This window comes from Zootoca vivipara, chromosome 2, assembly GCF_963506605.1.
Source record: "Zootoca vivipara chromosome 2, rZooViv1.1, whole genome shotgun sequence".
NCBI classification, from domain to species: Eukaryota; Metazoa; Chordata; class Lepidosauria; order Squamata; family Lacertidae; genus Zootoca; species Zootoca vivipara.
In genome coordinates this window covers 49,798,576-49,812,498 of record NC_083277.1, presented here as the reverse complement: position 1 = coordinate 49,812,498, position 13,923 = coordinate 49,798,576, and the positions used below count along the sequence as shown (strand labels likewise).

At 41.8% G+C, this 13,923-nt stretch overlaps 1 protein-coding gene across 1 annotated transcript; it reads right to left on the bottom strand.

Moving 5' to 3' along the window:
* Positions 1 to 1,381: 1,381 nt before the first annotated feature.
* Positions 1,382 to 12,844, bottom strand: LOC118076579 (actin nucleation-promoting factor WASL-like). Its single transcript, XM_060270964.1, has 7 exons — positions 12,814 to 12,844; positions 12,069 to 12,255; positions 9,958 to 10,000; positions 9,543 to 9,693; positions 7,696 to 8,069; positions 3,768 to 3,861; positions 1,382 to 1,428 (listed from the first exon to the last, which is right to left on the bottom strand). The coding sequence occupies exons 1-7, from the start codon at positions 12,842 to 12,844 to the stop codon at positions 1,382 to 1,384; spliced, it is 927 nt and encodes a 308-aa protein (XP_060126947.1).
* Between the last annotated feature and the right edge of the window lie 1,079 nt (positions 12,845 to 13,923).

The window sequence follows — 13,923 nt, the reverse complement described above, 5'->3', positions numbered from 1 at the left end:
AAGCTTTCCTTGACAATGATCTAGGATGGTGCAGTCTCATGTGCACATAGTACACCTGTACTGCTGACAAAATGGCAATGACTGCTAGTTCATCAAGGTGCTGGTGACTTATAAAGCCCTGAAGACCATTGGGTCAAGTAACCTGAAATACTGCCTGGCCACATATCGATCTTCTGCATGAACCCTGGGAAAACCTTATTGGTTATAGTCTGACTATAATTTCACAACAACTCGGAAACTGGCCATTTCCTGTCATCAGCTCCGTGTTTGGAATGCTCTTCCTTGTGCCATATGGAATGCTTCCTCTATTATCTGCTTTAGATATCTTTTCAAGACCTATTTACACAAGCTTTCCCAGACCACTGAATTTGGTTACTGAAGTTGGACTCTGTTTGACAACTTTGGATTTGTGTCTGTTGTTGTAATCATATGGGGATTAATGGTTTTATATGGTTTGTATATAGTGACTTGTGTTATGTAGCTTAGAGATTTGTCTTGGATATTATTAAGCAGGTCATGAATGCTCTTAAATAAAGAAGAAATGACTTAAGGATGGATAGGGGTTTCTTAAAAGTGAGTTGTTAAAGGCACAATCCCAAACCATTCCAGAAATCAAGACAAAGGAGAACCACATAAAGAAACCAAGGTGGCAATGTAAGGGAGCTTTGTGGGTAACTTTGGTTTTTAAAAGGGGGCATACATATGATGAAATGGAAGGATGGGTGAAGCGACAAATGCACATTAGTAGCCAAAGCTTGCAGGGAGAGTGGCAGGAGGACTTAACCCAAGAATAGGGTTATAACTTTCAGAGGGTGGAGGAAATACAGCTAAGCCTGTGGTGAACAGTGAGGCAAAGCATATTCCATGCTACTGACACAACTTCCTTTTGTTGGGCAGGCGAGCAGGCAGGAGCGTGAAAGGAATGCATGTTTCTATAACCTTCAGATAAGAACACTCTCTCTATGACCACACCAAAAAGAGAAGCCATTTTTCACTAGAGCCTGGAAACACAGTTTATTACTGATTTTTAGACATGTATTGTCTGTATTCTAGCAGCAGATACTAAATGGAGTATCAGCAGGAATAAAAGTTAAAAGCAAAAAATGTTTATATTTGTAATATATTCACCAACAACACAGCACTGGGAGGAAATAAGGAAGAAAGAAAAATCAAGCAACAGCTTATAGCCTGCACTTGATTGTTAAAAAACAATACTAAGACAAGTCATGTCAGTGCCATATTAGACATCTTCAGTATTTAGATAGCCTAAAGTATATCATATTCTCCAAGTATCCTGGAAAATATTTTATTAAACAATCAAATATTAAAAGGTCAAGTAGTAGTTAACATGTTTAATTTCTTCTCCTTAAGGATGGTAATTTTAATCATTCCATTCATCGCAATTCTCCAAGTCAGATTCTTCAGTATCTGCAAGAAAAGGTTGAGGATAGTAGTGTATTCTATTGAAGCCAGTATGTACTGGTTACAATTATGGTTAATTAAAAATATTGGAGATCATTGCAATTTAATAGCATTGTTATTTAAAAGTCATTGTAATGTGATTAATAGCATAACCCTCTTTGGGGTTCAATGGGGCTAACTCTCAGGAAAGTAGGCAAGCCCCATTGAGCCAAGATTGTGGTGCAAGTTAGACAACAAGTTTTGCATGAATGGATAGGCTGCAACTAAAAGGAGACTAATATGAGCATGACATTGTACATTAGTAATGCAGAAATTACAGCACTGAACAAATTATTGTATTGGTTTTGTACCTCTGCAAACCTCAGGTTCCCCCAGGGAACCCAGTACTGTATTTCTCTTGTTTCTCAGTGATTTGACTCAATTTCCCACAGCATTCACCATCTTTCCTATTAAAGGGAGTGATCTTACCATACAGAAGGGAGTGAAATACAGTTGTACCTTGGTTCTTGAACACCTTGTGACTCGAACGTTTTGGCTCCCGAATGCCGCAAACCGGGAAGTAAGTGTCCCGGTGTGCGAACGTTCTTTGGAATCCAAATGTCCGATGCAATTTCTGCAACTTCTGATTGAGTGCAGGACGCTCCTGCAGCCAATCGGAAGCCACGTCTTGGTTTTCGGAAGTCAAACGAATTCCGTTCGAGAACCAAGGTACAACTGTATTGGAACTGGAGCATTAGTCAGCATTCCATCTCATAAAAATGAGTAAACAAGTATTACTAACATTGGATGTCACCCATATTTTTGAAACCATCTTTAGGAAACTCCCTTTTTTGGGTTGGGGACAGGGTATAACATTTTTTAGATAAATAAAAACAAGATAGAAGTGTGTTCAATGTACCCACATACAATGCCAGTTACCTGCCTAATGAGTCTGTAACCAAGATCAGTGTCCCGAGAGTGTGCAAAGAATTATACAGGGTGAGTCTTTTAAAAGAGGCCCCATGGAACATGTGTACTCTGTATCCATGGGGTCTCTTTTAAAGGACTTACCCTGTATAATGTGACCTTTCATTCACAGTTTCTAGTATCAAACAGAAAAGGTTCTTTTGTTTCTTTTTAGTACAGATACTAACTTTTATTATCCAAGATTTAAAAAAAACACAAGTCAGGTAGTTGTGTAGGACTCTGATTTTGTAATATAATATTGCTTATTTGTTTGAGTAAACATATTAACCTTTTATATCTAGAAGCAATAGTTAAAGGCAGGAAGAGATGGATAACTTTCCCTAGCCCAATGAATGTTCTCTAAAGTTACATAAAAGTAAAGGTAAAGGACCCCTGACAGTTAAGTCCAGTCGTGAACGACTTTGGGGTTGCAGTGCTCATCTCGCTTCACTGGCATAGCGAGCCGGCGTTTGTCCGTAGACAGTTTTTCCGGGTCATGTGGCCAGCATGACTAAGCCGCTTCTGGCGAAACCAGGGCAGCACATGGAAACACTATTTACCTTCCCGCCAGAGTGGTACCAATTTATCTACTTCCACTTTGACATGCTTTTGAACTGCTAGGTTGGCAGGAGCTGGGACCAAGCAACAGGAGCTCACCCTGTCACAGGGATTTGAACCACCGACCTTCCGATCGGCAAGCCCAAGAGGCTCAGTGGTTTAGACCACAGCGCCACCCGTGCCCCTCATGGTCTCATAAAAACATCTGGAAGAGGCCTGGTAAAAGTAAAATGATTCCTTTAAAAAATTTTACAAACACCAGGGAGAGATGAGTTTGTGGTTCTTGTTCGGATCCAGCTTTCTAAATATGACACTGCTTGCTAATTGCTGTTGCATCATAAATGTCAGCTTCAGCGTCTGTGATTCCTCACATATGGCTTTAAATCTGTCATAACCATGGTACTCTTCCCCCCCACTACCATTAGACTTAGAAAATTAAATAGAACGTGAATATGGTGCCATGTTTATCCCAGACTTTACCCAATATTTCAGCTGTTTCTAGCAATAGCTTTTTAGGATCAGACCGAGTTCAAGATCCTTCCTATCTTCACCATAGCTGCCAAGTTTTCCCTTTTCTCGCGAGGAAGCCTATTGAGCATAATGGAAAATCCCTTTAAAAAAGGGATAACTTGGCAGCTATGATCTTCACACATTTCTAATTGACATAATGAATGAATATTAAACATTTAAAAGGGAAAGGAAGCAATGGCTTTTCAGAAGCATATTCACCCAGTTCTTGGGGGATGACTTACCGTACTTTGTTCCAGTGAAAATTATTGAACAATAAAGCAATATAGTTTTAAGTTACATGTTGAAGGGGAGGGGGTTTCCAAGTGATCTACCTGAAAGGTTTATTGCCTTGTGTCTCTTCTGAACAACATCCTTAAGAGCAGCAACTATGTCGTCATCAATGGGAGGCATTGGATTCTGAGCCACCTGTTTTCAAAGTTTAAAAAAATGAAACAGTGATGTAGATTTTAGAAGTCAAATCTACTTTAGAACTATCAGCATAACTAATCAGCCATCTGGTTCTTTTTATGAGTTTTTATTCGGTCAGGATCAAGTAGCATGCTGTCTGCTCCAAGAAGCAAAACAAACATCTAGGCAAATTCATGGATAAGGCTATCAGTGGCTAGTTTGTTTATTTATTACATCTCTATCCCATCCATTTTCTCCTAAGGTGGTGGACATGGTTCTTTCCCCCATTTAATCCCCAAAACAACCTGGTGAGGGAGGTTAGGCTGAAAGTCACCCACCAAACTTCCTGGCCAAGTGGGGATTTGGACTGCTCTATTTCAGTTTACATTTTATAGTTAAATCTTCAATCTTCTTCACTTTGCCGTTATATTTTTATGCTGCTGTGATTTATATTGTTCATTGCCTCCTTTAAAAAGGTGGACTGTAAATGCCCACATATTTACTTTTATTCTTAAAAGCATGTTATGAACAATCTTTCTGCCCGCAAGGCAATCATCAACAAACACAACAATAGACATAAAAACACAATTAAAATGTAACCAGAATGTGGAATTAAAGCCTCATCAGCAGCCAGGCAAAACATAAAAAGAAAAGCCTCTTAAGAGACGAGCTTAGCACCCTAGCCTACATTAGGTAACATAAGTGAAGATCAGACTAAAGGCCTGTGCAGTCTAATATTATGTTCTCTCTATGGCCAGTAGGGTGGCCAAGTGTCCTACTTTACAGAAGGACCACCAGAAGATAATTCTCTGTTTCAAGGGATGTCAAACCCTAGTAGTCAGTTTAAAGATAAAGAAGCATGAGAAGGGGTATTGAAAGTCCTCATCAACAGTACCTACAAGTAGGCACCCAGACCAGTCTTCCCCACTGTGGTAAGATGCATTTCCACTTAGATTACAGTCATTATCTCTAAAAATTGCATCAACACATAGGAAATATCAATATGCAAATCATTTTCTTTTTTTCCTGGTGATTTATTTCCTTCTTTTTGGTAATCCAGGTGCCTATGGGAATCCTTCAAACAGTTCATGAACTCATTGTATCAGGTAATTTGCATGTATTCTGAATGATAGTCTGGGGCAGATTGTAAAGAGACCTCCCTCTCCCTCACACACACCCCTCTGGAAATTGTAGTCTATCTATGAATTAAATTGCCAAACAACAATTTTTAGCAGGGCATATGATATAAAACCACCAGGCCCACATAAAGCATTCTCTGAATCAGAAAGCAAGGACCAATCCATAAAATTATTTTCTACTTTCCACAAGATGAAGTTGATCACATCATACAAAAGGAAAGGAAAAGGAAAAATCCACACAATTTAAGTCAGTCCCACTAAATCCAATTTTTAAAAGATGGCCAGCCACACAGCAAGGACTGTCAATGTTTGGAGACTTTTAGACACCTTATATTTAAAAAAGTTACATCGTAAAATTTAGAGAAATGCAGGGTTTGGATATTTATTGCTACATAATGTTATTGCCATATTTTCTCTCTCTAAACAAGTTTCAGTCATAATAAAAATAATTTGTTAGACAAATCATCCAAAGGGGCTTTTATTTATTGAATTTGCAAAGTGTTCTAATGTTCCAAGACTTCTAAGAAACAACAAACCATTTTTAGTCAGGTACCAACATCTGAAGACTAGCTAATTGGAAACAAAGCTTTGTCTCTTAGATGAGAGCTGCCATCCCCCCAGGCGTTTTATGCAGCAAGATGAATGAACTCCATCTGCTTTCTTCTTGGCTTCAAGAAAGCAGCTGAGGTAATTAGCCTGTCACTGGGACTTAGGACTGATTTTTATTTTATTTTTAACATAAGAGATTAGAATAAGCCTCCAGTTATTAAGGTCCTTTTGCTTGTGTAACCAGAGCTTGTGCAAGTGCAGAATTCACATTATATAGCTGGCTTGCACTTGCCTCACTTCCTGAAGACAAATGAAGACAGCTTACTATATGCACCCTGAGGATTTCTTGTTTCAGCTTGCATGCATTTACAAGAGCTAGTTAGCAATGTCAGCTACAAACATAGGAAATTCAGGCCATCTATGGCAGAGTTGGGCAACCCATACCCCCTACTGTCCGAATTTGACCAGGACATCCTGGAATTACAGAAGCCATCTTGGCTTCTGATTGGATCCTGAAATGCCCTGTGCTCTCACCTTGCACCTGTGAACCTCCTCGTCACTTGGCCCAAGTGGTGCCAGCTTCCAGAACAGGCATCTGCAAATTGCGGCCCTCCAGATGTTTTGGCCTACAACTCCCATGATCCCTAGCTAACAGGACCAGGGGTCGGGGAAGATGGGAATTGTAGTCCAAAACATCTGGAGGGCCAAAGTTTGGGAATGCCTGTTCCAGAAGTATGTGGTGAGCCTGGCTCCTCCTGCTTCACAGACTTTGCTGAAGCCATTAACTAGTCTCTTTCTTAAGTTTATAGCTTTAGCCAAGTCTATTCTACAGAATCTGTTCTATGGTCTTTTTCTACAGAACTAGCTCATTGTCATAGCTGCCAAGTTTTCCCTTTTCTCGCGAGGAAGCCTATTCAGCATAAGGGGAAATCCCTGTAAAAAAAGGATAACTTGGCAGCTATGCTCATTGTTCTGCTAATCAGGTCCAGTATACCTGAAGGAGCGTCTCCACCTCCATCGTTCTGCCCGGACACTGAGGTCCAGTGCCAAGGGCCTTCTGGCGGTTTCCTCGCTGCAAGAAGCCAAGTTACAGGGAACCAGGCAGAGGGCCTTCTCGGTAGTGGCACCCGCGCTGTGGAATGCCCTCCCACCAGATGTCAAAGAGAAAAACAACTACCAGACTTTTAGAGGACATCTGAAGGCAGCCCTGTTTAGGGAAGCTTTTAATGTTTAATAAATTATTGTATTTTAATACTTCTGTTGGAAGCTGCCCAGAGTGGCTAGGGAAACCCAGCCAGATGAGTGGGGTATAAATAATAAATTATTATTATTATTATTATTATTATTATTATTATTATTCTGCACGCTGATTCACAGCCATCTTTCATAATCCGCTGTGGAGATGGGTGAAGCTATGGCAGTGTGGCCTACATCACATCGGTGTGGTACCACTGCTAGTTTATCTTGTACCATTCTATTTCATGGTATCACAGTCCTAGTCCTGGTCCAAAAGTCTTAATAAGTATACAGTATTCACTTATCGTGGCAACAGCTATACTTATCCAATGGGAAACACTGAATTCTCCAGTGGCACCCGAATCTCACATTTAAGAACAACAGCTCCAACACTGTGGTATTGTTGGCCTAATGCAGCCCCTACATTGAACAGTACGCATGTACATTTGGAACAAGGCCCTGTGTACAGTGGAACAAGCTGTGCATTTTCCCTCCTTCTCTCAAAATGAGACAAGGTTTGTTCCCAATCAGATCTCACTACTCATAATATCTTTCTACCCACCTGCTGGTGCCATTAAGTTAAACAAAACAAAATGGGGAGAGTGATACCACCCACTTAGGCAGGCCAAAGTTCAGTGTCTCCCATCTTCTAATCCCCAGCTTCCAAACAGAGCACAGAAATAAGAAGCATTACCTCTGAGATATGGCAAACTGGTTTATTAAGCGAATGCTTATTATGTGCTCACCATTTTGGCTTGGTTTTTAGACTTAAAAGTTCACTAGAAAATTAGCTGAAGACATAGGCACAAAGTTTGCATTTTGAGCAGTTTTAAAAGCCAATTTGGGGGACAGGGAGGAGATTAACAGGAACGCTTAAGCTATCATCAGCTAACCAAACCGGTGCAGTATTGAAATAAAAGATACTTGCTGGTTTCAGTTGGGCCCCTTTTCTGATCCGACTCATTAGAATGTCACGGGAGAAAGGAGTTAGTTGGTTGTCACTCTTTGACCTTTTCAGCTGCACGTCCTTCAAATTTTGGATCAAATTGTGTTGAGATGCCCTTTCGGAAGGAGACGTGCAAGGTGCCGGAGAAATGACAACTGCAGGGAGATCAGCATTATGAGACGATTCATCTGATTTTGATATGGAGGAAGGTGCTGCTAGTACCGGTAGATCCTTAAAGCCATCCTTCACTCCTAGACTATGGGAGTCTTGTTTATTGTTTGGGCTGCAAGTTGAACCCAGCTCCGTGGGCATTGCAGGATAAAGCAGAGGATGGTCAAGGGTTTTTTCCAATAAGCCTGCAGAAAGACAGGTGTGAAACAGGTAACTGTGCAGCTATTCAGTTCCTCAGCCCATTTAATTAAAGTTTTCGACACAACTGTTTTCTTCCAAAGCCCCACCAAGTTAAGCAAGAAAGCAAAGTCCCAAGTAAAGCAAGCTTTAAAAAAATAAAAATCAACAAGAGCAATATTGTATCTGATTGTTGATGTGCATGTACGAAGCCACTGTTACTTACCGTACATCCCAAACACAGATTTCTTTATTTTTACAGTTTCCAAATCCACATATGGATTCAGGGCTATGCACGTAAAAATGCAAACATCCACACACAAAAATTAAAGCCAACTTTATGCATTCTAAAAGGGTGCTTGCGTATGAATTCGTCAGGGTAGTTAGAACAGCTTGAAAGGCTGGTTCTATTGCACCAGTTCTGTGCGATCTGCAGGAATTGCCCGTTAGTTGCTGGTTTCTTCTAAAGCCCCGAATGGTTTGGGACCTGCTTTCTCATCTGATTCCTCAGCACCCCAAAGCATGCATGGTGGTATCATGGACCCCATGTCACCAGGGCTGGATCTAGACACCTCAAAGAAGTGTTTCAGTTAAATGTGTTGTAAATTTAAACAGGGAAAACAGGTAGAGGAAAATGGGACCCCACAGCGCCATCTGGTGGCACAATGTTCTATCGCATATACAACATATATAAATCGCTTTTTCTTTACCAATGTAGCTGAGTCCCAGGTGGGATGGGGTGGGAATGGCAGGATCTGTCAGAGGGTGAGGAAGAGGACCCAGAGATGGGGGGACAGAGGCAGTTTGATCAGTGATATGGATGAGGGTTCTATCCTGGGGTCCCAGGACATCCCAGTAGGGAAGGGGAAGCCGGACCCCACCATGCCTCTGAGGAACAAGGCTCCCACAGTAGCCAGGGAGCCACCCTGCCAATCCATGGAACTAGCCAGATTGGAGATGGAGGGAGAAACAGAGGGTTGGAGTAGAGTGCTCTTCACTCAGGGTGTGCCATCATCAGTGCAAGCATGAACAGATCCAGCCCTCAGTTGCAAGCATAGTCTTCTTACCTGGGATGGGTATGGCACAAACAACAAGCCCCACCAAGCACCAATAAAAGCAGAGGATGAAAGACAAGACAGGTGGTGGCTAGGGCCTTTTCTGTAGAACAACCCCACCCTGGTGTTCACTTTCTGAATATAAGGCAGGGACTATTAAGCCTTTAAACAAACAACTTTAGGAACTGTTAATGGTACAAGGGAGCAGGGAAAGCTGTCTGCCCTGAGTTTCTCACAGCACAGCACGGCACAGTCACTAGCCAACTGGTGGCTGCCATACTTGTGCAACCACATTCCATACTGTGCTTGTATGCGGCAAGGCAGCCAGTGACTGTACCAATACATCTGACAGCTTGGATAAATGTTTTCATAACATTAATACAGAAAAATGTTTTCACTACCTACACAGGTGCTCACGTGCAATACCTTTCGCCTTTGCCTCTTTCAATACTGCTTCTATACCCCCACATTTCTCAATTACTTCCAAAATCTTCTTTGATGTTCTCCTGTCCTTAAGGTGGTCCTGCGTTATGCCAGCCTTAGCAAAGATCATCTTTAGTTCAGGATCTAAGCTGGTCTGCAAGACAAGGTACAATTGTAAAACTGAGCAGCGTGTTTCTTAATCATGAACCCCCAATACTTCCCATATAGAAACGCTTAGGACTGAGTTGTAAAGCATGTCAAAAGCCTGCATAAAGGTAAGGCTCAAACAAGTTAGAATGTCACTCTCAGATCATGAGAGAAAGCTACCGGTAGTTTTTTGTAGCAACCATTTTAAAAAGGAGAGAAAAAGAGGAAGCATTGATAGTTGAGCAAGCAATAATCCACAGCAATTACTTACAGCAAAACCAGTTCGGGGACTCCATCCAATGTGACAGAGATGTCTAAAAGACAGATTAGCATTTTTAGCAGATATCACTGAAGACTTGGATTGTCAAAGCAAGCATATCAAAGCAAGCATGTTCATTACAATACTGTAGTACAGGGGTGGCCAACTCCCAAGAGACTGCGATCTACTCACAGTTAAAAACTGGCAGTGATCTACCCCCTTTTGGAGGGTTTGGATCAAAGTTGTTGAGCTTTTTAGGAAGGAGGAAGACCCATTTGGGGGGGGTTGTTGAGTTTTTTCAGGGAGGAGTTAAAGAGCTTTTTTTAGGGGAGCCACAGTTGTTCAGCTTCTTAGGGGGGAGCCAATGATCTACCAGTGATCTACCGCAGACGTCCAGTCAGGGACGTAGAAAGGGGGTGTAATGGGGGCAGGCTGCCCCAGGTGCCACCCTGGGTGACACTCGGCGCACCCCTCCCTGGCCCGCCCCCTCGCCTCCGCCCACACATGCGCAGTCCGTATGGGCTGCCGCTGCCGCGTGGTGGCCTTGCAGGCTGCCGCATGAGCAGCACCTTGTTACAGGCCACCTTGCATGAGCGGCAGCCCGTTATGGGCCGTTGTGCGTGAGCGGTGCCCCGTGCAGACTCCGTACAGGGTGCCGCACAGGCGCCGCACCCGGTACCAGCTGGGCTAGGAACGCCACTGCATCCAGTGATCTACCAGTAGATCACGATCTACCTGTTGGACATGCCTGCTTTAGTACAAACTCAGGGCTGAAACTAGGCTTTCTGTTACCCAGGTCAAAGACCCAGTTTGGCACACACACCCAAGGGCATAAAAAATAGGCAATATATTATTTGAATACAAAGGAATCCTAAGAAGCATTATGACTATGATCAAAGGGAAAATGAGCATCTCTGCCAGTAAAAGCAAATTGTTTGTCAAAAGCATAACTTCCATCGGCAGCAATTGTTTATCTGAAGTCAGGTTTTGAATTGGATTTATTTGGTCACAGGATCATTATAGGCTGTTAATGATTCAGGTAAGCAACACTGTTCCACAGATAAGCAACTAAGTTCCCCATCTTAGTGGAGAACCAGCTGATGCAGTTAGTTACCTTTACCTCTACATGAGAAGCAACCCAAGTTAAGATGTGATATGGCACTAAGGCAGGGTTGATCACGGAACAAGAACTAGTCAGACCTGCCTCCTGTGCCTTTAACACCAACTTCATTGGGGTGGGGGGGGGGAGGACTTCAATTTTACAGTATCTGCTCATGTCCGCAGATCAAGCAACTGTTAAAGGCATAGCAGAAAGTTGCAGCCTCAAAGCTGCTCCTTTAGCACAATGTGGACTCTGCCAACAGTTGCCTGGAATCCACATTAGGTGACCTGAAGCACCAACCATGCAATGAAACCCTTCTGTTAGAAAAGAAATCAGACTTTTCTGAATAGTCTGAATAGTCAACAACATGATGCTGAATTTTAGTAGTAGTAGTAGTTTGTTGTTGCACTTCTATCCCACCTATTTCTGCAAGGAGCTCAAGGTGGTGTAGTTGGTTCTCCCCTTCCTCATCTAATCCCCCACAACAACCCTGTGAGGTAAGATGTGCAGTGACTGGCCTGAGGTCACCCAATGAGCTTTATGGCTGTGTGGGAATTAAAACTCCGGTCTCCCAAGTCCTAGTCCAACAGATTTAATTTCTTTCTCTTTTATACAAGGACATCTCCTTCAACTTTCCAGCCAGTAACTTTGGGATAGCATCTTCCAAATATTGTGCAGATAAGTTTCTTACTCATAGGCTGCAATGCAAGAACCGCCCTGCTGTATTAATCCAAAGGCTTGTTTAGTCCAGCATTCTGTTCTCAGTGTCCAGTGCCTGATCCTTATGGGAAGCCCAAAAGCTCAATCCTCACTTCTGATTCCCAACAGTTGTATTCGAAGCCATACTGCCTAGATTCACAACTAGTACATGTGAAAGAATCCGCCACCAAAGCAATTTTTCTTTCATTCATTACAACCTGAAAAACCTGAATGCAGTGCTTTCCAGTTCACCCAGTTCAGTTAAGTGATGTGCATGCATGCAGGAATCCAACTTATGATAAGCTACTTGATTTTAACTTACTTGAAGTTACTGGGGACGCCAATATAGTCTTTGCTTAGCTTATGTTTTCTGGGTTTTCCTTTCCAGTTTGTTATCTCACGCAGTGTTTGAGAAACACAACATGAAGGAGATGAGACCCTGCAGTTTGGTGATCTTGTAGTTGGATGATGAGGCTCAGATAATGGACAAGTTGCCTCAGCTACAGGAGCTGCAAGACAAACAGAAATTTCTATTAAACTAACAATAGTTCTCTATCTCAGTTTGGGCTAGTTTCAACATAGGGTTAGTAGTTACAAGAACTTCTTGAATCTCGTCCCTAAATATTCTTCCTCTTCAGATTATTATAAGGTTCAGTCAAGTCATTCTAGGGCACTAGAGCTTTCTGTATCTCTAATAATAGCAAGAGCTACATTATATTAGTATTTTTAAAAGTCACTTAGCAATGAGCCAGAGATTAGTCCTTCCAACGTTTGAAAAGCAGTTTTCTTTCTTCTTCTCTCTCCTTTAAATTGAACTGGAGGCTCTGTTTGCTAAGAATAGCTTTGAATATTTTAATTAAATCATTTGAACAAGGCACTCAAACATTGTTATAGACAAATAAGTTTTAATAAAAGCTAGAGGTTATTATTCATTCAATATAATAAAAATAAGAACAGAATTAAACCAAGTGTGGGTAGCATGCATATAAAGAGAAAATATATAGCCTAAAGTCTCACAGTCCCCAATTGCCGCAGCCAATATTTTTAAAAAAATATATAGAACTTACCAATAACAACAATGCTTTTAAACAATGTCATTTTCCCACAACTCAAAGTATACTCTGCCCCACTACTTTTGGGAGAACAGCTCATGAAAGAGTTTATATAAGAAGGTGAGCAATGAATATATATGTAATTGTACTGCTTTCACATCATCTGTGCCTATCAATTGATAAAGGAACAGTACTGCTGAAGAGTCTGCGGTTGCTGGTTAACACTGCTGATTACAGCTGAGTAGTTTCAGAACTGAGAACTTGCATCCTCAGCATGGCTCTAATCCTGCATATACAACCAGATACTCTTCTGGGGACTCCAACTGAAAAAAATATTACACTGATGCCTAGTATTTAGTGTAACATGATTTCTTGAGTTTCTAAATTGATGCTGCCTCCCAGAATAACCCTAAAGTGTCTGGCAGTGCAATCTGATACATGCCTGCTCATAACTAAGCTCCACTGAATCCAATGTATCTCACGCTCAGAAAAGGGTTATGGAATGGCAGCTGGATGGTTTCTCTGTATCCTGGGCAGTCATGGAGCAACTCTTAACACAGCCATAGGAACTGCCCCTCAATATGAATTCATGACCCTCTTTCACAACACATTCTGAAATTGGTGAGGTTTGCATTGGACAACAGAAAACCATTCTTCAGCTGGATCCGAGGTTGATACAAACTGTGTACAACAAACATGTACTTCAGATGTCTGCCATGCAGATCTTACAGCTGCAACTTTTTGAGGGAGTGCCTTTTGTAAACTCTCCAGGCAAGACAATATTACCTGCAATTGTGCAGGCATCTATCCATCCTTCAAAAGTAAGAATTTTGTTCAGATCAGGTTTATACGGTGAACTCATGGCAAACATGTCTGCTGCTCAAAGGATGGCAATACTGCTTAAAATATTTGTTCCGCTATCAAACTGCAGGGCAGGATAATTTTTAATTCCGAGTTTGGGGCGTGTCGTCCAGAAAAACATGCTAAACTTATTTCCCTGGCTGCGACACACTTAAGGCAATTCAGGATCGACTCTGAGGGTCAGCCAGGCAAATAATTGTCCATGCAAGTTGTATACTCACATGAGCAGTGAAATGTATATCCAGTTTTATACACATTTCCCCA

Bases quoted from the DNA above. Each gene is read 5' to 3' on its own strand.
- LOC118076579 (XM_060270964.1), bottom strand. From the start codon at position 12,844: ATGACATTGTTTAAAAGCATTGTTGTTATTG. The intron at 8,070-9,542 runs GTATTGCACGTG...GTCTTTCTGCAG, and splicing joins GAAAGAGGCAAAGGCGAAAG to GCTTATTGGAAAAAACCCTT. The intron at 3,862-7,695 runs GCAAGTATCTTT...CTTTGAAAACAG, and splicing joins AAGGGGCCCAACTGAAACCA to GTGGCTCAGAATCCAATGCC.